This window comes from Aulostomus chinensis, chromosome 15 (assembly GCF_037954235.1).
Source record: "Aulostomus chinensis isolate RoL2024-O1b breed Wild chromosome 15, RoL_Achi_v1.0, whole genome shotgun sequence".
Taxonomy (NCBI): Eukaryota; Metazoa; Chordata; class Actinopteri; order Syngnathiformes; family Aulostomidae; genus Aulostomus; species Aulostomus chinensis.
In genome coordinates this window covers 3,045,400-3,069,899 of record NC_141334.1, presented here as the reverse complement: position 1 = coordinate 3,069,899, position 24,500 = coordinate 3,045,400, and the positions used below count along the sequence as shown (strand labels likewise).

Here is a 24,500-nt window from a genome sequence, read left to right as displayed (position 1 = left end):
GCTCCACTGGTACTCCAAGTCCCATCAGGCAGCTTTTATACGTCCTGCAGCCATGAAGGCAACAAGGAGGGATCACGGCTGCACGGTGAAGCTGTCACACATAATAACTGAGTGGGAAGGCAGGGGAAGGTTGGGAGATTCCAACTTGCAGGAGTTGTTCAATGAAAAATAAGTCATTATTTCAATTCTTACTCCACTCTCAGTCTTCCAGCTGTGCATCAAACCATCTCTGAGGACAAATCCAATTCAAAATGTTCATAAAACATTCAATACAACCTTTCACGTCAGCGGCAGAAACACTGGCCACAGCCAAATGTGAACGCTATCTTATCAACAAGGCAAACATTGGCCAGTTGATGAATCCATATTATGAAGCTACCAGTGACCTTTTAAGTGAGTGGAGCAGTTTAGTGTGTGTACAGTAGAGTTGAGGATTTTGTTTTAAAAAAAAACAACAACAACAGAGAGCACTTAGGATGCACAAGTACTTACACCCCACTCGAGAGGAACAGTTTACACCACTACAGGTTACAAAAGAAATTAAGCCAGAGTTAAAACAAACAAAAAAAAGAAAACAATTGCTGCCATATTTGTTTTTACAAACTGATTCTTCCAAACAAAGAGCCCCGGGCATCTCCTGAGTGAGCCGGACAGGCTGTCATCACACTGACTCTAAAACACAACCTGCCTCCCTGCAGCCTCGGCTCCTCTGAGTCAGTACAGCTCCTCTACTACAGCCGTCCACTTCCTCCGCAGCAAAGCAGAGTCAAGTGTTTTAACGTGGGTACCGACTCTCCCGAGAGCCAACTGATGCACTCATCTTCTCACTTCCTCCCTCCCTTTTCTCCATCTTCTGATACTCTTCATCACCAATCACCTCCTCTCACAGCTTTGGAAGCTGGGTTCATGTTTTACCTGAGAGAAAAGCCAATCCCCTCAACCCTTATTTTGTGAGATAAAGAAGCCAGAGGTGTTATGAGTGTTGGCACAAGGTCACACAGAGAAAGAGGTTGTTCAACGGAAGCATGTTGTCAAGCCCCTGCACTGCTGAAGTACTTTTGGACTGTAATGCTGCTGACTTTGATTGACCTGAGACGAAGGACCTGAGACGAAGGACGGCTGAACGCACATCTTGTGCTTTCGTCAGACTGTAAAGCTTTCCAAAGCATTTCAAAGTTGCCTCATCTTTCTTTTTTTTCTTCACCAATTTTCAAAAAAGGATGCACACAATGAATGTGGCCATGCTGTGATTCAAAAATGATCCACGTGGCTTGGCTATCAGGTGTCAGGACTGGGATCGTCTGTCTCCTCTTTCTTTCTTCTTTTGTTCATGGAGGAGTTGATACAGGAGCTGATTAACCAAACTTCCTGCCTTCAGCAGCCTTTAAACAATGCTAGGCTTTCACTTGACCTGGCGTTAAACGCCCTACACAACTTGAATTTTTACGTGTTTGGAGTCATCCTGCCTCTTACAGTCTCAGATAAGTTAAATGAGCAAATACCCTTTTGCAATATCTGAGCGCTGATTAGAATGAGCATCCAAACCTCAATTAACAGCCATAGGGCACTCAGGGGGGGAACCGCTGCGACGGCGCATGGAAACGCATGCAGCTGTGAGAGGCCACATGATGCCTGTTGGGCTCTCTTGTGTTCATCGTGCCAGTGTAGCACTTTTCACACCAAACTTCACTCTGATGGTGCAGGCTGCCATGTAAGGTGCCAACCAGCTTCTCATAAGGGGTTCAGCATCTTGCTCAAGGACACTTCGGAACAGTCTCTGGAGGAAGTGGGGAACGTTCCAGCAACTCCCCCAAGAGCAGCATAATAGGTTTTTGGTGCTTGTAAAACATCTGTAAAGTTACAAAAGCCAGTTCACACTAAATGGAAAACACTTCTCCTGGTCCGTCTTGTGTTTTTTTTTTTTTACCTGCATGAGTTCCTGTTTCTCTTTCTCCCCGGAGCTGATGGCGTCTCGGATGGAGCGCACCTCGCTGAGGATGGCCTGCGCTTCCTGCAGCTTGTAGCCATACGGGCTGTTGGACACCTTCTGGTCAATCCTGGAGGTTGAGAAGACAAGGGGGGGTGGGGGTAAGGTGAAGATGAGCAGGAGGTGGTTAGCTTGGATGACGTCCCTTTAGACTCTACCTGTGAAGAGCTTCAATTCTACACATCACCTCTCGCTGTCAGCAGTTTAAAAGCTGTGATAACTTTCATTTAGCTGAAGTTTTAATGCTGACAAACTCTGCTGAGTCGGCTGAGCGGCCGAGCTTTACGACAGCATTGCGGCTCTTTATCATAGAGGGACACCAGAGAAAGCTGTCCAGCGTAACCACAGCCACCATGAGAGGAAGACAGAACACCTAGCTCAAGGGCACTTTGACAGCAGATGGTGGGGCAGCATTACTCATTCACTTTCCTCACACATATTATGCAAGCTGCTGTGTGGAAGCAGACAGTGAGATTTAGTATAAAACATTAGCGGCTTTTGAGTTGAGTGAATTGTTTTTGTCCACAGTATTGAAAATTTCATTCTCCCTTCCACAAAATACCTAAAAGTTAGTCAGTCAGTAACTTGTTTACTTACTAAAAATTACTAAATTACTAAAAATTACTAAAGTGTCAGCTTTAATTCATGGATGACACATTCGTTGTTTTTTCAGTTATTCATTGAAAACATATTTTTTGTGGGAAATATTCACACACAAAAATGCATGCAGTGCATAAACACGGCAGGGACTGACAGCTTCACAGGAGTATTTCCAATAAATCAATCACTGAGCAGGTGGCGCTAACCTTGTATTATCCATCATTGACTGGATTCCTCTATGAAACACACCAGATGGAGGAGAGAACCCTGGACATGCCTTTAGCATAAGAATGACCAATCTGAGAGGGCAAGATGAGAAGTTTGCTTGAGGTCCAGGTAACGCGAATGTTTGTGGCTCCAGGCAGACGGGGAAGACCAGGCTGCCGAGCCAAGAGACAGACAGGACGCGGCAGTAAACAGCCGTCAGAGGCTCCAGCAGCCATATAACCCCGTCATCAGTAAGTCATGCACGCATCAGAATAACAGGTCCTTCCACATTCTTCAGGGAGGGGAGAGGTGGAGGAGGACGGAGGTTTGGACAGACAGAGAAACAAGGTACACAGAGAATGAGGAAGCGAAAGAGGGAGTGAGGCGAAGTGAGCACATAATCCTCTCTAAGTTCTTCTCAAACACTGACTTACAAAAATGCACATTTGAAATGAAACTATAGCCTTTGTCCAACCATGTAAATCTGGGAAACCTGTTTTTATTAGACTATAATTATATTGCATCATTCAGCAGATGCTTTTCTCCAAACTGACCTACAACAGTGGAGGCGGATGAGGTAGTTGTTTGTCATCATCGTGGCTGTGACCTGGACCACAGTGGTTGTCAAGGGCGGAGGAATGGAGAGAAAAAGATCAGGCTCCTGCTTAGGTAAACACAGCTGAATGTGTCCTTTATTGTGAAACTAAATCCATCCGTGGATATTGCGTGACCTCTGACCCCAACTATCTATATCCATAACCATCTATAATCAATAACACCATTTGGAAGCTTCGTGGATGCTAAGATCTAAAATACAGCAAGCTACAAAAGCAAGCTGCTTGCGCTAGACTCCTCCTGCCTGGTAACCCCGATCACTTTATTCTTTCTCAGATTTTAGAGGAACAACAACAAAAAAAATACCCATCAGAAAAACACAGATGGCATTTCATAACTGTTTTCACAGGCTGAGTAATAGTATTACTACTGGTAGAGGTATTTGTTCCCTTTCAGCCTCAAGTGCATCACCACGACACACATGAACCACAACGCCGAAGATGCATTTAACTGGCTTGACCTGTCGATTCCCTGAAGTTTGTGTAACGTTCGATTGAGGCTGTGTGTGACTCGACAAGGCGGATTCATGGAGGGTTCACGAGCCACGGCTTTTCTATTATCTGATGGTGCAACAACCAAAAAAATTACAAACAGATGAAAAGATAACGGGATTTCTCTCAAGAAACTGTGTCAGATTTCGCACACGTTTCAGGGTCGCCTCCAGTCACACACAAGGCAGCTCTCCACCGTTTGCATGCATGCAGTTGTTGCTCACTACCACCTGGCGGACTTTACCTTCATAAGTTCTTCTTATTGGAAGCAAGGTCAGAAGACACGGGACATACTTGAGGCCACAGCGGTCAGAATAGCGCGAGGGTGTTGGAGAGAATATCAGGGAGCCCTGCAAGCAGTTTTTCTAAAAGGGGGGCGTGGAGGTATTCTCAGAGGCGCTTACACCAAAACCCACTGATCTGACTCTTTTACCACCATCAATTTAAAGCTCTTTTCAGCTATGCTTTCCCTGCTAAACACAAAGCTATTTTCCTTGTTTTCTGGAACTGCTAGGCTGGGATCCTTCCCTGGTGGCTGCTCCGAGCTGCAGGTGCTCAGACAACATTTATAGCCACATAACAACACCATGCTAAATGCTGTGACCTTCATAGTTGTTGCATTTATTTGAAAGGTCTGAATCACTTGTATTCTATACAACAGAGGGTTGGAAAACCTACGGGCAAGCAGCAACAGAGAAGAACTAATGCGCGGTAACGGCGAGGGGCAGGAGCGATGGAGTGTCCAGATGCAGGCAGCAGATGTGATATGTAATTTCATACAGGAGACGAGTGCGGATCTACAGATGCCTGCGGAGGTTCATATCAGACAGCTGTCACTCCGTTAGGAGACGAGTCCTTCAATTCATTGAGTCAGTTACCGTCACCAGACTGGATAACACACACTGACGTAACTCAAAGAACCCTGAAGTCAAAAACAATACTTGCACAACACACCGTGCAACTCCTGAAATTGTGAATCCCATTGCGCAATTCAAAGAAATCATCTCAATTATCCACAACAGCATTGAGCAGATGCTGAAAAGGGGGGGAGAGAGAGAGAGAGAGAGAGAGAGAGAGAGAGAGAGAGAGAGAGAGAATTACTGCTTTCTGATCACTTTGGTTCCCATTCGTGTGTCACATTCTTACCACTACATTTGTTGAACGCTCATCAGAAGGCACAAAGCTCTTTTTGCTCCCTGGGAGACTAATGATGTCATTTCAACTGCCAAAGCTGTTGTCTGGCATTTAACTGCATATTATTTATGATATGACAGAATAAAAGTCACAATTAGCCTCTCTTTTCATGGGGGGGGGTAAGGGATCTGGCTGTTTTCTGTTATCCACATCAGAAAACTGTGCCCTACTATTTTGTGAAATCTTATCAGGAGCTGAGTGTACGGCTGCATTCCACTCTAAGCCTATTTGTATTTCTGCAAACAGTGATTGGTTGTTGAACGCCGTCTGATGACTGTAACAGGAGAGGAAAGTCACGGAGGAATGCCGCTCAACCACTCTGCCTCAGCTACTCATTAATCCACCTGACACTCTCACTCTGCAGTGCGAGGGAGGACAAACAGACCGGACATTCCTGTTCCGAATTTCAAAACCAAAAATTAGTGACAGCCTCAAGTCTGAAATACAGAACAAAGAAAAGAATCGCATCCACATTCCTGGCTGGTGGCTTGTGTTGTACACCTTGCAGGTTCTGAGGTGGATTTAAGGGGTGTTTCCAGTCAAATCCACATTCTTCAGCCGCTGTTCCATTGGAGCTTTTATAGAGGTGTTAGTGTTTAATGATCGAATGGAATGTGTGATAATGCTGAGGCAATAACTGAGGCGATAAGCAGCACTTTACTGCACCCAAGTTCCTCACAGGCTCGCATCAGCCAAATCAACATTTTCACTTGGGTTGCTTTTAGGTGAACACAAGAGGGCAAATTCCAACAAGTCAAACATGAAAGCAATCTCGGCTCCATCTCTTTTGTACCACAATGTTACTGTGAAGCCTCTGAGATCAGGTGATAAATAAAGATGATGGAAAACATAAATGAGACACGGGAGTTCGGCAGAGCTCAACGCGCTAATTAAAGCTAAGGCATCGGGCTACATCTGCTTGAAGGATAATTCTGAATAGTAATTTCATTTACTTTTGACAACACACACACAATCACGTGTTGGGTGTAGTGCAAAGTGATGGTCCTATGGAGAAATAGCAGCAGCTATGCATTTCTGCCTGCGCTTTAGGGAGAATGAGGTTGAGATTTAGCTCATGGTTTAGCTGCAGATTTACTTTTTGGGTGACGGTCACAGCTCTCATTAATTTTGGATGTAGCTGGATAGGGGTGTATCTGCCCAACAGACCCAGTTAGCAACTAGCTGGTGAGCACAGTGTAGCTTTTAGCAGTTTAAGAGTGAGTTATTTCCATCAGGAGCTGGTAGAGAGCAGCAACAGCGCTGGGAGAGCAGCAACAGCGCTGGGAGAGCAGCGCGGCGAGATTCACTCAGAAACACACGACTCAGAGTGAATGATTACGCTACTGCAAAACTCCTGGACGTCCTCAACGTATGAAGCTAAAAGCTGAAGAAATGTGAAACGTTTGACTTCCTCCCGATGGATCCCAACAAATCTACAGTGCAGATTTAAGATCAGGTTCATCTGCTGAGTCTCTGCTGCTTAAAACTCAGTTTTACACCAGGCTGTGTTGATTTATGGATCCAATGATGAACTTGATTCAAAGTCAAAAATATGTATCATCTCTACTGGACATTCATGGTTCATCTAATTTACCTTTTCTGCGGCCAGTTTCATCTTCTTCTTATCACAAAGAACGTATTGTTTTTACATTTTCATTTTATCTACTGATTTCACAGTTTTTCAGAGCTCAAGAATAAATTGTAAAACCAAATTTGAGTTGATAAAATAAATGTAGCAGATTGTGTCGCAAGACATACGTCCCTCAGTCAAATAAAAAAAAAATCATATCAAGGCAGACTTTTTGATACTGACAAATTTTGTCTTCTCGGCAGAAAGTTAAATCGCTCAGGGAAAGGAAGGTCACTTCCATACTTGAGATTCAAGTCAGATTCTGACGCGTCGGCCTCAGTAAGGACGGCTGGTGGTGGTCTGGTAGATTGGGATTGAGAGCAAGTACTTCTGTCTCAGTTCACGTCTCCTGTGAATTCACACGGAAGATGCTGGACCGCGTCGGAAAAAGTCAACGACAAACTTCTGAAAGGAGCCACATGGAGCCGCACAGACTGAGCAGTGACAACAGAGCGCCCCGACGCTCGACCGTGTATCCCGTCACGACATCAACTTACTCTTTGAGTGTTTCGAAGCCTTGTTCTTTGTACTGCAGCTCCTGCTTCATACAGGCCAAGTCCCGCTTCAGCTTGTTCACCTGAGATGAATACAGACAGAAAAAATTACTCAGAAAGAGGGCAGGCGATATTCTTCTTCTTCTTTTACTTCTGTTGTTGTCAACAAACTCGTGAAATCCCCCAAATACTTTTTCAGTTTGCCTCCCTGTAGGCTGTTTGCCCCCAGGCTCACACGTTCCTTCTGGAACAAAGATATTCGTCTTTTAAAACAGCTGAGGAATTTATACTTTTTTTTTTTCCCCCCTCTTTTTGAAGTTTCCGTAATCTCCCAACAGCAGTAGTGGAAAATTTTTTGAGACTATTTTCTGCCGAGGATGAATCCACACTTTGTGCTCTGGGGAGTATTTCTGGCAGCAGGATGGTGTTTTAATGAAGCAACATAACAGCCAGTACGACAACAGAGCGGCTCACTGATATGAATGAATAGTTGTAATACTGGACAACAATGGAGCTCTGTAGCACCGAGCAGGAAGAGATATCAGGACTGAGATAGACACACAATACTTGAGCCTCTTGAACACTGCTTTTAATTCAATCTCTTCTTGTCTCATTTTTATTCTTCGTTTTTGATTATTTTGGTTTTTATGCTGCTTTACTGCACTGATGTTCTTCTGCCATCTGTTTATTATGTTTTCTTTTTACTGCGTGAAGCCCTTTGGGTTGCCACTGGTATGAACAGTACTACACAAACAGATGTGTATTCCTTGACCTTGTCATCAATTCATGGTTAGTTTCCATCATTTTAAAGCAATACTTTAAACTGCCATTCAAGAACTCACAAATAGATGTCTTGAGCTCACAGACATTTTTCTTGGTGACTCGAGACTACAGAAGGAACCAGCTGCCTACGGCAAAATTTTCAAGGTTATCGTCCTGTATAATCCACATCTTCTTTATCCAGTCGTATACTCGGTAGTCCACAAACACTTTGATTTGAGCTAAAACAAACTAGCTAGAACACTAGCAGAGTGTTGAGCGGGACCAGTTGCTGCGTGCCGCCCTCCCTTCACAGCAGCGCTGAGCCGAGCCTGTTATAGATGGTTTGTGGGACACTGAGCAAACGGCTGGGCAAGGAGGACATGGATTATAGCAGACATGTGCACTTGTAAACAGATGATTTCGGGCGGTTCTGCTGTTGCTAGTCTCCTTTAGCTTCAAGCTAAACACACACGACAGCGAGGGAAAGCATCTTTGTGAGCTCAAGTATTGCTTTCAGGACAAATACATCACGTAACAGGGAAAGGAAACAAATCACACGTAGCGAGAATGAGGAAAGTATGTGGTTATGTGATTTCAGAGGTATCGGGAGAGTCACTGGTGTTGGGTGCAGGGGACTCCAGTACATATTTGATCCACAGCCAGGAGGAGAGTATAACTGACGTAGTACCTTGGCATGTGATTCACTCCTCAAGATCAATTAGAACTATCTTACCAGTTTAGAGTTTCTGACCTGACAGCAGGTTACGCCGTTATGAAACGAGGAGAGGGCTCTTACCCGACTTTTGGCTGTGGCTATTTCTGCCTTCAGTATATCTGGGTCGTACTTGCTGGAGGACGACGATCTGGAATTCACTGCGAGAGATGGCAAGACACAAACAGAAAAAAAAAGAAGTGCTCAAGATAACATCCTTGTCTACATCTGTTAGTGTGTGACAGCGGAGAGCGCTGACAGATGAGGCCCTTCACTAAGAGAGAGACAAAAACATCATCCAGCATCAAGAGGAATCTCAGGAGAAATGTCAAGGTGCTTTTTTTTCTGTCAACGCATGAAAGAAAAACGAAGATTCAAGAATAGGAAACTCTTCTTTCACCTGCTCTGATGTCATGTTTTGACACTGTTAAGGGCTACAGATTCATCTCAATAACCACACGCTCCCTGGGAACGAACGTGGGAAAATAAATGCCTTGCTTCTGAAGAAAGAAAGATCTAAACTGAATCCCAATCCCCAGATTACCATGGTATCGATACAAGCGCCAGATTTATCTGTTGTTGATAAGCTGACCAACCACCAACGCTCAGTCAGTGGGTGCAGTCAAGCTCAGTTAATCAGGCTGCAGTCGTCCCAGGTTACGCACACAGCGAAGAATCGTTCGTCCACCAAAGCGAGTCTGTGGTAGGTCGTGGTTCGCTCCATCACAGACGTTTCCACTCTGATTCTCTCCCAGCTCACCTTTTTTTGTGACATCCCTAACAACAACCAGCAGCCAGCAGCATGTCTGCCAAACAGTGGACTTAAATTCAAAGGCTATTAAAGAAATCAGACAATTTCTTCAGCTGACGAAGCCACGCAGTTTTCCCATTATGACGATGTCCCTCTTGACAGGTCGCTGTTAGACCAGTTGTGGTCAGACTAACACTTAACATTTTTGTTGTTGTTTTTTTAACATCAAGTCAATGTACAGACAGCGGCCACCAATCGTGATGCCCTCACACACTTTCTCCTCAAGGGATTCCAGAGAAATGGCACCCAGAGCCTGTCTGGCAGATGAAAGCAGTGGGATCCATAGTCAGGCATCAGGAACGGGCGCAAGCAGCTTCTGTTTTCCAGGGTTACATGTACGACACATGCATGCCTTGGTGTTACAGCTGGCTTTACTCCCCAGACAAGGACCAAATGCTCCTTACTTCCAGTTATAGCATCTCCCTGACTCCTCCCTTATGGCCGTCTGTGCACTTACAGCTGGTCTGAGACGTCGACTTGTCCCTCCATGTGTCGTTGAGCTGCCGGTACTCCTGCTGGGCGAGGCGAAGTCTCTGCTCCTTCACCTGGTAGATCTCCTTCTGGGCACTGAGGGCGTCACGCGCCACTGCCAAATACTCCCGCAGCATGGCCTCCTGCTCCCGCTGCCACTGGGCCCGCGGGTCCTCCAGCTGGGTGCTCTCTGGAGGAAAAGTTAGCAAAGAGGAAAGGAGTGAAGGAGGATGAAACTAAACATATAAACTAAGCATTTAAATTTAATGTGACGATCACGTTTATGGTTTGGTTGTTTAAATCAACAGAAGCATGTTATTACATCCAACACAGGACAGAAGTGCTTTGAACTGAGGCTGATTCATCACAATAATTTTCTAATTAACACTGAATAAGTTGTTACATTTGGCATAATGATGCTGACATGTTACAGTCCAATGAGGACATTCGCTGCAGATGAAAACTGTACGAGGAGAAAAGTTATTTCTTACGTTTTCACACAGTTTTTAACTCTTTCAGTATCTTTCATACACACAAATATTGTTTGTCCACTTTACATGAACACAAACACAGTATCCAGTATTTCTTTGGTCCATTCAATCCCTAAAATGCAAGAAACGTATGTCATCTTCACAGTGATAATTACTAGAAAAATGAAATATGAGGAACCGTAGTGACTAAAGAGATGCTCTGAAGGAACTGACTGGTGTTGTGGTCGACATAATACGCTCCGACGACGGGGTCGTACGCCTCCTCCCAGCCGACCGGCAGCTCATCTCCGATACAGTCAGCAAACGTCAGAGGCTTCGTCTGCCTGCAGGAACCAGAAAGATGGGTTTGGTTTTTGATCACGGAAACCAATAAACCTCTGAGGGACAGAAATATCTTCCAAGTTACCATTTAATCACCGTGTTTGGTCACACAGGAACAGGAACGTACAACTTAATTTAAGCATATATGTTAGAATATAAATGGTGTTATTTTCATTATCCAGTGATCCACAACTTATTTTTTTCAATTATTGTAATTATTAATTTGTTTTGGTGCAACGACAATTTTAATACGCAAAGCCCATGTTGTCCAAAGAGAATTTAGTTCATGAGTAGTAATCATGAACATGTATGAGTGAAGGGGTACTCATGGTATGACAAAAAGGCTCAAGGGGTACACCAGACAAAAAAGGTTGGGAACCACTGCTCTAGATGTCCTCGTGTTTCACCTGCTTGTGGTGTGAATTGTGAACAAAAGAACCAAACCAGAGTGAGTTATAAAAGACCAGAGGATGTTTCAAGGCTCACAGAAAGGGTGAAAGTGACCATAAAGAATCCAGTGATCAACTGAGTAGAGTAAGTTCACCTGCAAATTCCTCTCTAGTAATAATGACCCAATTTACTTGTGAGCCTTTAATACGGCGTCACACTCACACTCACACTTGTGCGTGTCTGAAAACAGTTTCACGAGTGTGTGAGAAGATGAGGGGGGTGGGTAGTCTGGTGTTGTGAGTCCTCTATTCACCTCTGAGGGGAGGGGGTGTCTCTCCAGCCCACCACAATGGGAGGAAACCGGCCAGTGGCATTCCACAAGCAGCACTAACGCATCGCCTGGAGGTTTCTGGGGCAACCGTCAGCCTTCCAGCCCAATCACTGCAGCCACCATGAGGAATTCAATGACACCTCTGTTTATGGTTTTTTTGTGTTGCAACTAATAATCGTCGTTATTACTGAGCTGTAAACTATTTTCTGAATGAATTGATAAAGGCACACTTGTTATCTGGGATCAATAAATCTACTACGGATGAATTCTGAGGTGATGATGATATTTTAAACACCCACACAATCTTTGTATCTGATCCTATATGCACATGGGAAACAAACGTGTTTAACTTCAAGCAACACTTACAGTATCCAACACGTATGTTTAGAGCTGCGTGATGACCTGAATCCTAATCCTGAAGTCAACTTGAGCAATTAAACGACCAGAAAAAAACTTGATGTTGCAGAAATGGCTTTATGTAGTGAAAGATGCCAGTGTTATTTTGAGTTATTGAATATATATTTTGACGGCTCTGAAATGATAATGTTGCACCGGCTGTTTTATTTCTCTCTAAAAGATCATTCCATTTTGTTAGCTGGTGTAATAGGAGTCACAGTGCACATGAGTCTGGGGGGATAATTGGGTGCAGAGAGGTTGGAGAGGAGATTTATGTCTGGAGCAGTGAACCATCACGAGGCACGATCCGCTTCACACTGTGAAAACAGGTTTACAGAGCAGTTTGGTGTCAGTATTGAAACTTGTCGCTTTACTATCACCGCCAGTGATGTCACTTCGCTTCATTGTACATAAGCATGTCAACAAATTATAGATTTAACCCTCAATAAAAGCCCAGCTGACACTGAACTAGCATGAGCACCTGCAAGAGAACCGCCTGTCATTGGATTTATCCAGAGATAACAAGCAGCGGAGGTTTTTTCTTTCTCCCTGCTCCTGCCTCTTGTGTTTCGTGACTGCAGACACACACACACACACACACACACACGGGGAGCAGCGGCTCGCTGGTGAAGGGAGAAACTGAACTGGGTCCTTTTCAGTTGATGAATAATGAAAGGGGCCTGGAGAAGACCCCCTCAGCTCCACTCTAAATTTAGCTCAGGAAGACAGAGAGGCTTCTGCCAACGGCTGATCCCAGCAAAAGCCGGCTGGTTGGCTGGCTGGGTATCCACATCCCATTATTTGATTCCTCTCTCCTCTCGCCTACTAAATCCTATCCTCTAATCGCTGAGCCGAGGGGAGTCGCTGACCTAAACTTGTTGCTCTCCGTCACCGTTTCCCTCGAAGCGGGAACACCAGCTGGCAGCGGCGGCTCAGCCTCCATTTCACTGTCAGTCATTCAATAGCCACTTGTAGTGCTTCTCACATGCTTCACTGCTTTAATGCTCAAACTGCCTGCGATGGCTGTGCGAGCCATGCATCAGCACCGTAATACAGACAGGAGCTGTTAGCATGGCCAGAATGAACACACAGCTTAGTAGAACTAACTCTTATTGTCTTGCACTTGTTTACTCGTAGGTTAATCTGCAATGATTTTTTTTCCTATTACTCGATGAATCGGTTGAAAATTAACCATGTAAACGAGACACGGTCAAGTTCCTGCAACTGCCGGAGGTCTCCGTCGAATGAAGCATCCTCACACCACCCCCTGAGTAGTCCCCCTCGCCCATGAAACAATTTCACACCATAGCGATCAAAAACATGTTCGGATAAATCGCGTGGCTCCTTATCGTTCCCGTATCCACAGCGTAGACATGTGACGTCACCCTTTGGCAGCCGGCTGAGAACTGATCACCTGGGGAGCATCTAATGTTGGGTGTCTGAGGATTCTGGTCCCTAACCTTGGTGTGGTAATTTACCTCTGCCTGAGACCTCAGCTGCATTTTGATCGATGATATAATTCCTTTCGGAAGATAAATGCTGGTCTCACAGACGAAAGTGAACAGTTGCAGCTGCCAAGTTTGTTTGTTTGAATGTCAAATGGAGCTTGACGGTTTTACTGAGCGGCGCTGCCTCTGGCGCTGCAGAGGACGGGGCCCCGCACGATGACAATACAGGAGAAATCAACTACCTATGAATGGAATTTGGATCCTTAACTTGCGAATGGTGTCAAGTGGGCAACCCTGGCCTCTACTGCCGCTAACCCTTCCCATTAACACATGCAGGTTTCAGTGGAGAGCCTTGGCGTCACATGATAGTCTGCATGGGTTTTAAGAAGCTTACCGCTGGGAGGGAAACCCCAAATTCTTGTGGAGAGTTTGTGCCATCAAAGTGGTCAAAACTGAATGCGCAATAAAAACAATAGTAGTTCTATATTGGCCTTTTAAGCCTGATATCAGTCGAGTACCCCCCAGGTTTCACATTCCAAGGTAAACGGCCTGGCCAGGCCCGGGCACTCTAATGCAAACTGACAAAGCGTGCGGCAGAGTGCAAACACACAGGGAGGCGGGCTGCATAGCTGAATGGTGAGTCAGATGGCCATGAAGAGAAATGCTCATTCAAAGCTGCATATAAATTCCCCATGTTGAGTTATGAGGCTTCACACTGCATTTCATAGCCGCTCAAGGTCCAACAGTAAAAGAACTACACACACACACCAATACACATTTCTCCACTCTCCTTCAGTCTTGCAGTATAATCTGTTATGTTTAAGTGACAAGGCACTCAAATATCCTGCAAATTCATCAACATCAGGTCTTCCTCCCCACATGACCACCTCTCAGCAGCGATGGCGTGTTCTCTGGCAGATAACATTCCTTTCACCTGACGACATGTGCGTTCAGTGCGTCACTGCAAGGGTGGATAGTTGATATTGCACACTGAAGAATTTATAAGCGCTACACAGGCAGCCAGGACTTTTCCTTGGAATTTTCACTCTCTTCTGTACTTTTTTATTGCACTTTGTTTTTGAAAAGTGAATGTTGATTAAAAACCTATTTAACTTGAAAGGTCCACATTTTAAATGCATTAAATGTCTTCTTGTGGAACGATGGCATTCATCGCCTCATACTGAACATTCAGTTCTTGGGATTAACCTGCCGAGACCGAAATTAAGTCATCAAGTCATCGCAACTGTTAACTATTCTTGATTTATTGTCTCAGCTCTATGACTCAAATAAAGAACATCAAATATTTGTAAAGGTAGGACAAGTTTCAGAGAATTACACACACACACACACACACACAACACACACGCACGCACGTGCGAATGCAGCCGTAAATGTAAAGCTCCTGTCCCCCACCATCGTTTCACACAACAATGTCCTCCCTACAAGGAATTCAGGACCGCTCCTTCTATTCGAATGCACTCGTGCAGTGTTTCTTCAGAGCCCAGTGTTCCGAATGCATCTAACATGCAGGCTGAGCAGGCAGAAGAGTTTGTGCTGACACTGTAATCCAAAGTAAACAGCAGACGTTGATGATCATCAATCACCTGAAGCATCAGCAGTAAACTAACACGAGAGGGAAATCTAAGAAATCCCCAAACGAGAACTTAAAAAGTCAACATGTTGCAACCTCTGCGCTCTGTGTGTTCAGTTGCTGTCTCGTTCTCACTAAAGTGGGCAGCAGCTCTCAAATCTGTCTTCACAAGCAGATAAACGTGCAACTTCATCAAGTAGTGATCCAAACTACTTGTGCTGCTGCGGCGTCCCAGTGCAGCGTGGTTCTGGTGACATCACTGGGAACGTCGACAGATACTGGTACCAGTGATAGACTGACAGGTGGAAATGTCAACCAGATGTGCTCACGCAGGGTCAGCCGGGGGTCGCACACAGCGAGGCCTGCATTCAGATGGGGATGGAGGCATCACTTCCTAATCGACACATTATTTTGTTGTTTTATTAAGTCATTTAAACTTTAAACATGTCAGACACATGTTAAACTGTAACAGACAAATATTACTAACTACCCCAGTTCAGTACTGATGTTAAAACGATTACACTACAAGCGCTGTACAAGGATGCAGGGTATCGCATTTTTTTCCGAGACTTTACAACTAACTAAGGCCGAAGTCCAATGTGAATGTGATGTGACGAGTACTTCATCCATCAGACTAATACCGACACAATAAAATGACCAATGTCTGCCAATAAGTCATTATCTAATTATATGCGATCCGTTGCGGTAGCAGTGCCACAAATGCGTCCAATACTGCAAACCAAGTGGTGTAAGTGAGTCTATGTACTGAAGGAATACCGCGAAATGTTAATATACTGGTCTTGAAGCAGGGCAATGCCACTTCCCAGTTAGCTTTGACTAACTTTACATGCCAGAAATCAATTATTCACCATTCAAACCAGTAGGACAGGCACTAACATCTGCGTCCAGAACAGACCAAGGCAGCAGCTCTTCATGTGCACCGATACACGGCAGACAACTGCTTTGTCAGAGACGGCAAAGATCTATTTCTCCTCTGCCATTGTTGAGCGTTGAGATCATTAAGTCCAGCGCCCCCTTCTTGATTTTGATTGGCCACAAAAAAAGAAAAAGGACATTAACAAAAGCAGAGGACGGGGGGGGGGGGGGGGGGACCAGAAAAGGTAGTGTTCAGTTCTGCAGCGCTGCCGTTGCTGCGGTTGTGCTGAGAAGTAGCATCAGTGTCTGTCTGACATCTTGCTAAAGCAGCGGTGAGCTGCCACAAATTAATACCTTCCAATGTGATTGGTTATGTATTGAAAAACTGCACTTGAGCGGTGTGAGCCAGCCTCCGCTCAGATCCCAGTTAAGAGTCTGCAGGGCCTCACACTGCACTTTGTCCCCGTGCACCTTGGCAAGCAGTGAAAGGGATTTCAGATGAATCAGGACTTTGGTGAGCCTGCACACTGCTCAGTCCTTCACGTTGTGCGTTTCAGGAATGCGCGCTTTGTTGTTTTTTGTTGTTGTTGTTTTTTTGTTGTTGTTGGGTTTTTTTTAAGAACGTTCTTTGAGAAGGTTTCCTCCTCCTTGCTTTCTCAAAACAAAAAATAAATAAATAAATAAATAAATAAAAGGAGAATTCTTATTCCACCTGCCATCTTTTCCATGAGTGTGTGCATGATTCACTAACAGCTCCAACAAGGATACAACCAGACAAAATGGTGTGTACAAGTCAGAAACAATGACAGCTTCAATAATCAACACGCTGCTCATCATCCTCAAACAAAAAAAAAAATGGTTCTTCTTCTGAAATGTGAGGATTTCATCTGACAGCATCTATAATCATACATAAACTGTGTGGCGTTGGAATATATTTGGCAGTAAGATGGCGTGATGCTCTGTTATAGATGGAAGGTCCAGTAGTTGTGGTGATGGGTGACGCAGGGGGGCGACATTCTGATGCTGCAGGTGTTACGCTTGCATCTCTTGATGTGCGTCAAAGGACCAGAGGCCGTCTGTCACACCTGGAGCGATGCCTCCCTGCTGGTCGCTCTCTGACTATATTGTTGTAAACATATTGGCAAAAAAACACTATCACACATCTCTCTGCAATTTTTTAATTTTTATTCACAAAACCTAAACCTGATCCGCTTCGTGAATATTGGGTGGTGCAACTTCTATTCATGTCAGCCTGCCTACACCTTTAAGGAAATGAAGAGGAGACGACGAGCATCGAGTCTCTCCCAGAGGGAGCGAGCGAGTGTGGCAGGGAGAGACATCGAAGCACAAACAACCTCAACTCACAGGTGCCAAACATTAATGCGCGAGCTTCACGTGGAGACGGGTCCATGCGCCAACTGCTGGATCAATTTTTCCCGCAATTCACTTCCTGCAATCGACTGACACCGACTGAATCGCTGCTATGCTGGGCCTCGTCAGTCCAAACCTAGCGTAGCATTTAGTTGCACGCAGCTGGCAGGAGCATCAACTGGATGCAACGCACTGGTCCTTACCATCAGTGGAATGATACAATGACATAGCGCACAAAATCCAATAAGAGAAGGAAAAAAAACTAATACATAATCCAGTACGGCTGCCGCAGGAATTGAACATTTCAGATCATGCGTGTGTCAAAATGAAGGAGAAGCATCAATTGTGACATGCAGCAAAAAAAAAAAAAAAAGAGGAGAAAACAAGCAGCGTTGTTAGGGCCTGTGGCCGCGTGGCTTGGGGCCGCGTCGTTGACACCGGCCCCAATCCAACAGTGTCTTGGTCAAGTTTGTAGGCCTTGTAGTGTTGGAGTTAGAAGCCTGAGTCTGATCAGAGTGAGAGCAGAGCTGAGAGCTGGCCCTTTAAGAACCCCTCCCCCACTGCTCTGTCTTTGATCTGTGCTAGAGTGAGAGCAGAGCTGAGAGCTCGCCCTTTAAGAACCCCTCCCCACTGCTCTGTCCCTGATCTGTGCTAGAGTGAGAGCAGAGCTGAGAGCTGGCCCTTTAAGAACCCCTCCCCACTGCTCTGTCTTTGATCTGTGCTAGAGTGAGAGCAGAGCTGAGAGCTGGCCCTTTAAGAACCCCTCCCCCACTGCTCTGTCTTTGATCTGTGCTAGAGTGGAGAGCAGAGCTGAGAGCTGGCCCTTTAAGAACCCCTCCCCCACTGCTCTGTCTTTGATCTGTGCTAGAGTGGAGAGAGAGGAGGATGAACAGGAATTGTAGTGTGGAAAAGCTGAATAAGTCGGCATACATTGGTCAAGAGGGACACATAATACCATATTTTTGTAGGGGTTTTTGTCAGGAATGCAGTGGTGTGTTTTTAAAAGCTGTGGGATGTATGGTGTAGACGTGAGAAGCGTTTGTTTGACAGTATGTACCCTGAGAGGACACCGTCTCCCCATAGACTTCCATTGTCAGCGTGAAACGTGTCTCCCCCACTTTGACGGCTTATAAAATCCAAACCGAGTGACTCATATAAAAACCTTTAGCAACTTTTAATCAGCACAGTTGGGAGAGTAATGTGTGAAAGTTTGGAAGCGATACCATTAATGCCCGAGGAGGAGATAGAGTTTGTTTGGGGAGTAAAAAAAGTCCTCATTTTGACAGTTTTGTCCAATTTGTGGACATTCTGTTGTAGATAGGTGAGGGGTCAGAGTGTAGGAATGTAGCGTCTTGATGAGACGAGTCCAACGGTGTTGGTCCCATGTTTGTGGGACATTCGAGGGAGGAGTTATAGCACTCTAAATGATAAAAAATGATCTTTTCGTTGTGTGGCTCCCTAGGTGGCGCTATAGACTTTTGTGGTGTTTTTTTGGGGGGGGGATTGGTGAATGTTTAGCCAGACCGATTCAGCGAATTTCATGCATGATCAGGGGGTGAAATTAGATTATGTGCTTTATGCGCATAATACGCATATTGCGCGCGGTCATTGACAGCAAGAACAGTCCAGGACCAGGTTTTGAATGGTGTGGATGTGAAAACCGGCTCCAGGCCGCCTGGCCGAGCTGCCTCGTGGATGTTGGGGGGGCTGGGACACTGTTTAGTGTGTGTTTGTCGTGTTTTTAGTGCTGCTAATGTGTTGCTCTGCCGAGCAAACATAATAGGGCCTGAGCCTGACCCTAACGAGCCAACATAATAGGGTCTTCGCCTGAAGCACCTTCAGGCTCAGGCCCTAACGAGCAAACATAATAGGGTCTTCGCCTGAAGCACCTTCAGGCTCAGGCCCTAACAAAACAACACCAGCCTGAGCCTCCAGAATTCCAGACATAAGCCATTAGAGGGATTTGGGGTCTTAAGTAACTTGGTAAAGATGAAAAACGAGCCCCCATTAAAATCTGCCCTTCCCTCCACTTAGTCTTTTTGTACGAGCGGGACCGAGTCGTGTAGCGCTGCATGCTTGGTACTCTAAGCCTATTACACTGATGGATTTCTTACAGAAAGAAGGGAAAACGGTAACTCACATCTCCAGACTCCGTCGCTGATTTCAGGAATGTAAATGAGCAGGTTGTGCTGTTCATGCTCGATTCCCACCTGAACCGCTTTTATGATAAATTTGTCTTTGTAGTCCGGGACTGGTGGGTAATTGTACTACTTTTAGAATCTCGATGAGGCATTCTGCATTAGAAAATACATGGGGAATTTACTCCCATGGGAAAACGTTCATCTCTGCTCTGATGTCACGCATTCGAAGGCACTCAGAGAAGCCCAGGCCTCCACCAATGATATTTGTTTTTTAAAAAGTGTTTTTTAAAAGGTTTCTGGGTTTGCCCCAAAGGTTCAGCGGGTTCCTCCACTGCACCAGTCCTCGACAGCATCTCCAAATCTATCTTTTAGTTCGATCCGTAATCCAAAGCACTGCGGGAAAAAGGTGATTTACAATCAAATTAGATGAAAGAAGACAGAAAATCAAGCCTTTAGAGAGAGAAAAAAAAAAATTAAACTTTCCGACCAAAACTCATGCAAGTCTGAGCCGACGTACAGAAATCCAGCTGAGATTGTGGACTTGAACCACAAATAATCACTGCAGGACCACACGAGAGAACACAAATGACCATTTAGCATCAGAGCATCGCTGGCTTGAGCGAGCGCCAGCTGCTCGGTTCGACTGAATGCTCCAGCTGGTCACGGACGGGACGGCGGGCTTTTGCAACAGTTTAGCTTCAGCTGAACACGTGCGGGCGGCTATTTCTACATTCTAGAGTCACAAAGAAGTAACGGAGCAGTGACTAAACACCCTGAGGAGCTCCAGACTGCTGAGAGCCTGAGGGACAAACTACACTTTCAAACCTAAGAATCACTTTAAAGGAATAACTGAATCATGAATATGGAATAATAAGTATTTATGACATCTGTTAGAGCGAGTGTTTAGATAACGACAGACTGCTCACGAGCGCAACACTGCGACTGGACGCGCCGTCGCTGAGGGAAGTTCATTTTACAACTTCATGTGATGACACTGAAACACAGAGACCCATCAAAGATGAAGAACTTCTCACTCATAAAATATGAATAACAGCTGCGCATGGTGTGGAGTGTTCCACTCAGACATGGAGTGTTCTACTTGTACATGGAGTGTTCCACTCAGACATGGAGTGTTCTACTTGTACATGGAGTGTTCCACTCGTACATGGAGTGTTCTACTTGTACATGGAGTGTTCCACTGGTGTGCTCTACTCAGACATGGAGTGTTCCACTCATACATGGACTGTTCCACTCGTACATGGAGTGTTCCACTGATGTGTTCTAAGCAGACATGGAGTGTTCCACTCATACATGGACTGTTCCACTCGTACATGGAGTGTTCCACTGATGTGTTCTACTCAGACATGGAGTGTTCCACTCATACATGGAGCGTACCACTCATACATGGAGCGTTCCACTCACATTTTCCACTCATACATGGTGTGTTCCACTTGTACATGGAGTGTTCCACTCATACATGGACTGTTCCACTCGTACATGGAGTGTTCCACTGATGTGTTCTACTCAGACATGGTGTGTTCCACTCAGACATGGTGTGTTCCAGCTTGATATGACAGGAAGAGTTTAATGTACGTCGGACCAACTCCACATCAGTGGCGCTACATTCTGATCAACCATACGGTCGCATTTTGACACGTTCTTCCTGATCTGTTGAGTTTTGCATCCGAAGCTGCAGACAAAAAGAGAGACTGTTTGGTTCTACTTTCATCAGTGAGAAACTCTTTCTGCTCTTCGGAGAACCCGCTTTGAACCTGAGCTGCCACAGCTCTGCTACACCAAGGAGAGCAGTCGCCAACCCTAACCAACTAATCACTCAGTTCTTTCCTCACGCTAACGTGTCAAAACATTTGCTGGTTCCCGACTTTTACTAATTTATGAACAATCTTTGGATTTTGGCCTGTTTGGATGCATAAAAGAAGAAACCTGACCAGGTGACTTTGGCCTCTGGGAAACCCTGACGAGCGCTCCTGTCATGGACCTCAGCTCGCTTCCCCAAGTTCGACAATTTGTTTATTAACCATGAAAACAACAGCCGGATTGACTGATGACGGGAAGACGTGTGTAAGACAGCGAAGACAGATTATTTTCCCTTGATCAGGCGTGTAGGAAAGGCGACGTAGCATTCACCGGCTCGTCTTCTCATTTGCCGGGGGACAGAAAGCTTCCCGATGTATCAAATGTAGATTTATATTCTGTTCCATACATTTATGTAAATGAGCACAAATTTGATTGGATCCTGCATCATCAGCATATTTTGAGAGTAAAGTTCTCTCTCTCTCTATGTGTATATATATATATATAAATATATGTGTGTGTGTGTGTATTATGTATTTAACGGCCGTTGCTGAGCTAGAAAGTTGCAGCAGCAGTTGCACTATTTAGCTCATTAAAGCCTGGTTTATTAATATTTCACATCTAAAAGTATTTATTTGTGTGCTTAATTCTTTTGGGCTATAACATGACAACACAGCTGCAGCAGAGCTGTGAACCTGACCTTCTGCAGTGCTTCTGCTCTGGACATGCATGCAAATGCGTGTGTGTTTAACTGATAACAGGCTTGCTGCAGTGGAGAGGTCAAAGGGCACGCATCCTCTTTTGGCTCCACCTCACATTCCTACCTGTCTCTGGGGTCGATCCAGCTGGTGCACTGGTTAATGTGGTCGATGTAGTAGACTTTGCCATCAAAGTCTCTGGCTTCCTCCCAACCTTCAGGTAGCGGCAACTCCTTCCTTGGCATGTCAGGCGAGTCTCCATGTAATGAACTCCTCTCTACTCAAAATCACAACGAAGGGAAACCATCGCTTTTCTCTGTCATCATCATCGCTATCAAAGTCAGCACTTATCCCCAAAATTCACGCTCTGGCGCATTTTTTTTTTTTTTTTAGGGGGGTGGTGGTGGGAGGGATTAGGTCATGATCCATAATAATCCACAGATGAACAATCCTGGAAATAATTCAGAGCATGAACCAGCTCCTGCAGGCTGCACTTGTGCACCCATTCATTTCTCCGTCAGTGTCAAGACATCCACCCCATCAGTCACTGGTCGCTGCTTTAGCCTCCTTTCCCAACTAGCGGTGCATCTTTCTTTCTTTGTGTTTTGCAACTTTTCCCAAACCTGCAGGGGAAAAAAAAAGTTTAAGGCGTCCCGGTGGCAACTTTGGAAGTAAATTATCCACGGTCCACAAAACAGGGACAGTGCTGCTCCTCTGCTGGTCGCCTTCCCCCCCGTCCACAGACAGCCAGCCCTCTTCACCTCGAAGCCGCCGAACCCCCTCAAAATTACCCCGCTACTGCGTCCGGAGCTGCCGCGTTTCACTGTGGACAACGTCGAAGTTCCCTTGAAAAAAAGAATAAGAAAACAAAAACCTTAACACTCAAAATATCCAACACTGGGCTTGTTTCTCCTTCTTTCTGCCGACAGGCCACCATGTTTAGCAGCAAGAACCGATGCTAGCCGCCAGCCGCGGGGGGACGTTAACGGCCGGTCTGGGGGGAGAAAGTGACACCCGCAGCCGCCAACGATCCCAGAAAAACGCCACTGAACTCGGCTGTTGCTCTGCTGAATTATCCCTCTGACGGCGGACGGGGAGGGAAGAAGCGGCGGCGGTTGAAGTCTTTACCCAGTCTCGTTGACTTCGGCCGGTCGCGTCTATCGCGTAATACGTATCGACTCCAACTTCCGGCTAGGATTTTCAAAATAATTTCAGTTGCCTGGCATCAATGCCGGCAAAATAAGACTTCCGGTTGCCTTTTTCTACTATTTTTATTCAATATGTGATTTTTACAACAGTAAAGTGTGTGATTTTAGATTCAAAATGATGAAGTGGAGCCCATTATTTACTTGACCGAATTATTGCCTGATACACCACTATTTTATTACTTTATTTATCCCAGTAAATGCTTGTATTATTTATATTTCGTATATTTTGCTTCCGTAAAGTTGAATTTGCACTGTTTGCCCTGCTTACGTATGCTAGATTCGTTATTTCATGTTTTACCTCCGAGTGTAAACAAGCTTCTAATCTCGCTGCGCCCTCTGGCGGCCAACTGATGCACTGCGCTCCATGGCAGCTGAACCCTCAAACCACTCGAAGTTATTTCTTATTTATCTTAAAGTAAAACTACGTTTGACGGGAAGACGACACAAACATTTAATGGAAAGTTAAATGCATATTACAATGTTGCTGGCAATTGAGGGGCAGCCATCGAAACACACAACTTAAGCCAACATAAAGTTTAAGTGACGTGAATATCGCCTCACTTTTACGTTTACCTGTCAGATGCTGACAGAAAAAGAACAATCTGAAATACTTTGCGGGCTGATTTGTCATAATACAGAGTCCTGGAGTGGAAACACTTCCCGGCACTCCAGGACTCTGTACTCAGAGACAAGATTCTTCATTTATTTTACAGCTCAGCTATTGTTTGACACCAAATTGCTCTTCAACTGCACCTTTTATTCTTTATTCCTCTTTTTTTTTTAGCTTTTCAGTAAATGATGCATCTTCTCTGAAGATGAAAGACAAGTTGTTCGCATGATGGAACTCAGTTACTTTAATCCATGAAACAATCCGCTCCAGGTTTCAACTGAACCGTGATTTTCCGCAGTTCACCTTTCCTGAATTCAGTGAGTTAAACGGTAAGAGCAAAGCTGCTGCTGGTCCTTGAGGACTACGAACCATGAGCGGGCTTTGCTCTTCAGCCTGGTCTGAGGTGATGAGTTGGTTCAGGGGCAGAGAGCTCGTTCTGGCTCTAGATGGAGCGCTGCACCTGCAGGCAGAGACCAGTCGAAATGGTGCAGCCTTCATGGTTCCACATCAAATTTACACCAAATTAACCGGTTTGACATCCTGCCTCCATACCGGCAGACAAGCGGTAGGCGGGCTGCCAGTGCTGCCTTCAGGTCCTGTAGGAAATAGTGGGAATCCGTTTCTCAGCGCCTAATTTGAACTTTATGAAGTAACTTGATGGTGTTTCAGGTTCAAATAAGCATAGAACCTGACCACATATTTACCTGGTGACTTTATGCTTTGTTTCAAGTCATCCCCACTGCAGCTTGGTTTGGAATTTATAAACTATGATCTTATTTAGGGCAAAATAAGCAACAAATCAGGGTAAGAATTGGGGAAGTCACTGCCATTTACATCCT

At 45.1% G+C, this 24,500-nt stretch overlaps 1 protein-coding gene across 2 annotated transcripts in view; it reads right to left on the bottom strand.

The window, feature by feature from the left end:
* The window catches only part of wwc1 (WW and C2 domain containing 1), a 44,459-nt gene extending 21,443 nt beyond the window's left edge, over positions 1–23,016 (bottom strand). For both annotated transcript variants that reach the window (XR_015119491.1, XM_086226644.1), the window contains exons 1-6: positions 21,970–23,016; positions 10,679–10,788; positions 9,961–10,164; positions 8,777–8,853; positions 7,222–7,301; positions 1,928–2,057 (exon numbers count right to left, since the gene is read on the bottom strand). Coding sequence is in view for 1 of the 2 variants with exons in the window: in XM_086226644.1 (XP_086082770.1) it covers positions 1,928–2,057; positions 7,222–7,301; positions 8,777–8,853; positions 9,961–10,164; positions 10,679–10,788; positions 21,970–22,088 (720 nt within the window). In the remaining variant the exon portion in view is untranslated. The remainder of the gene's footprint in view (positions 1–1,927; positions 2,058–7,221; positions 7,302–8,776; positions 8,854–9,960; positions 10,165–10,678; positions 10,789–21,969) is intronic.
* Positions 23,017–24,500: the final 1,484 nt, after the last annotated feature.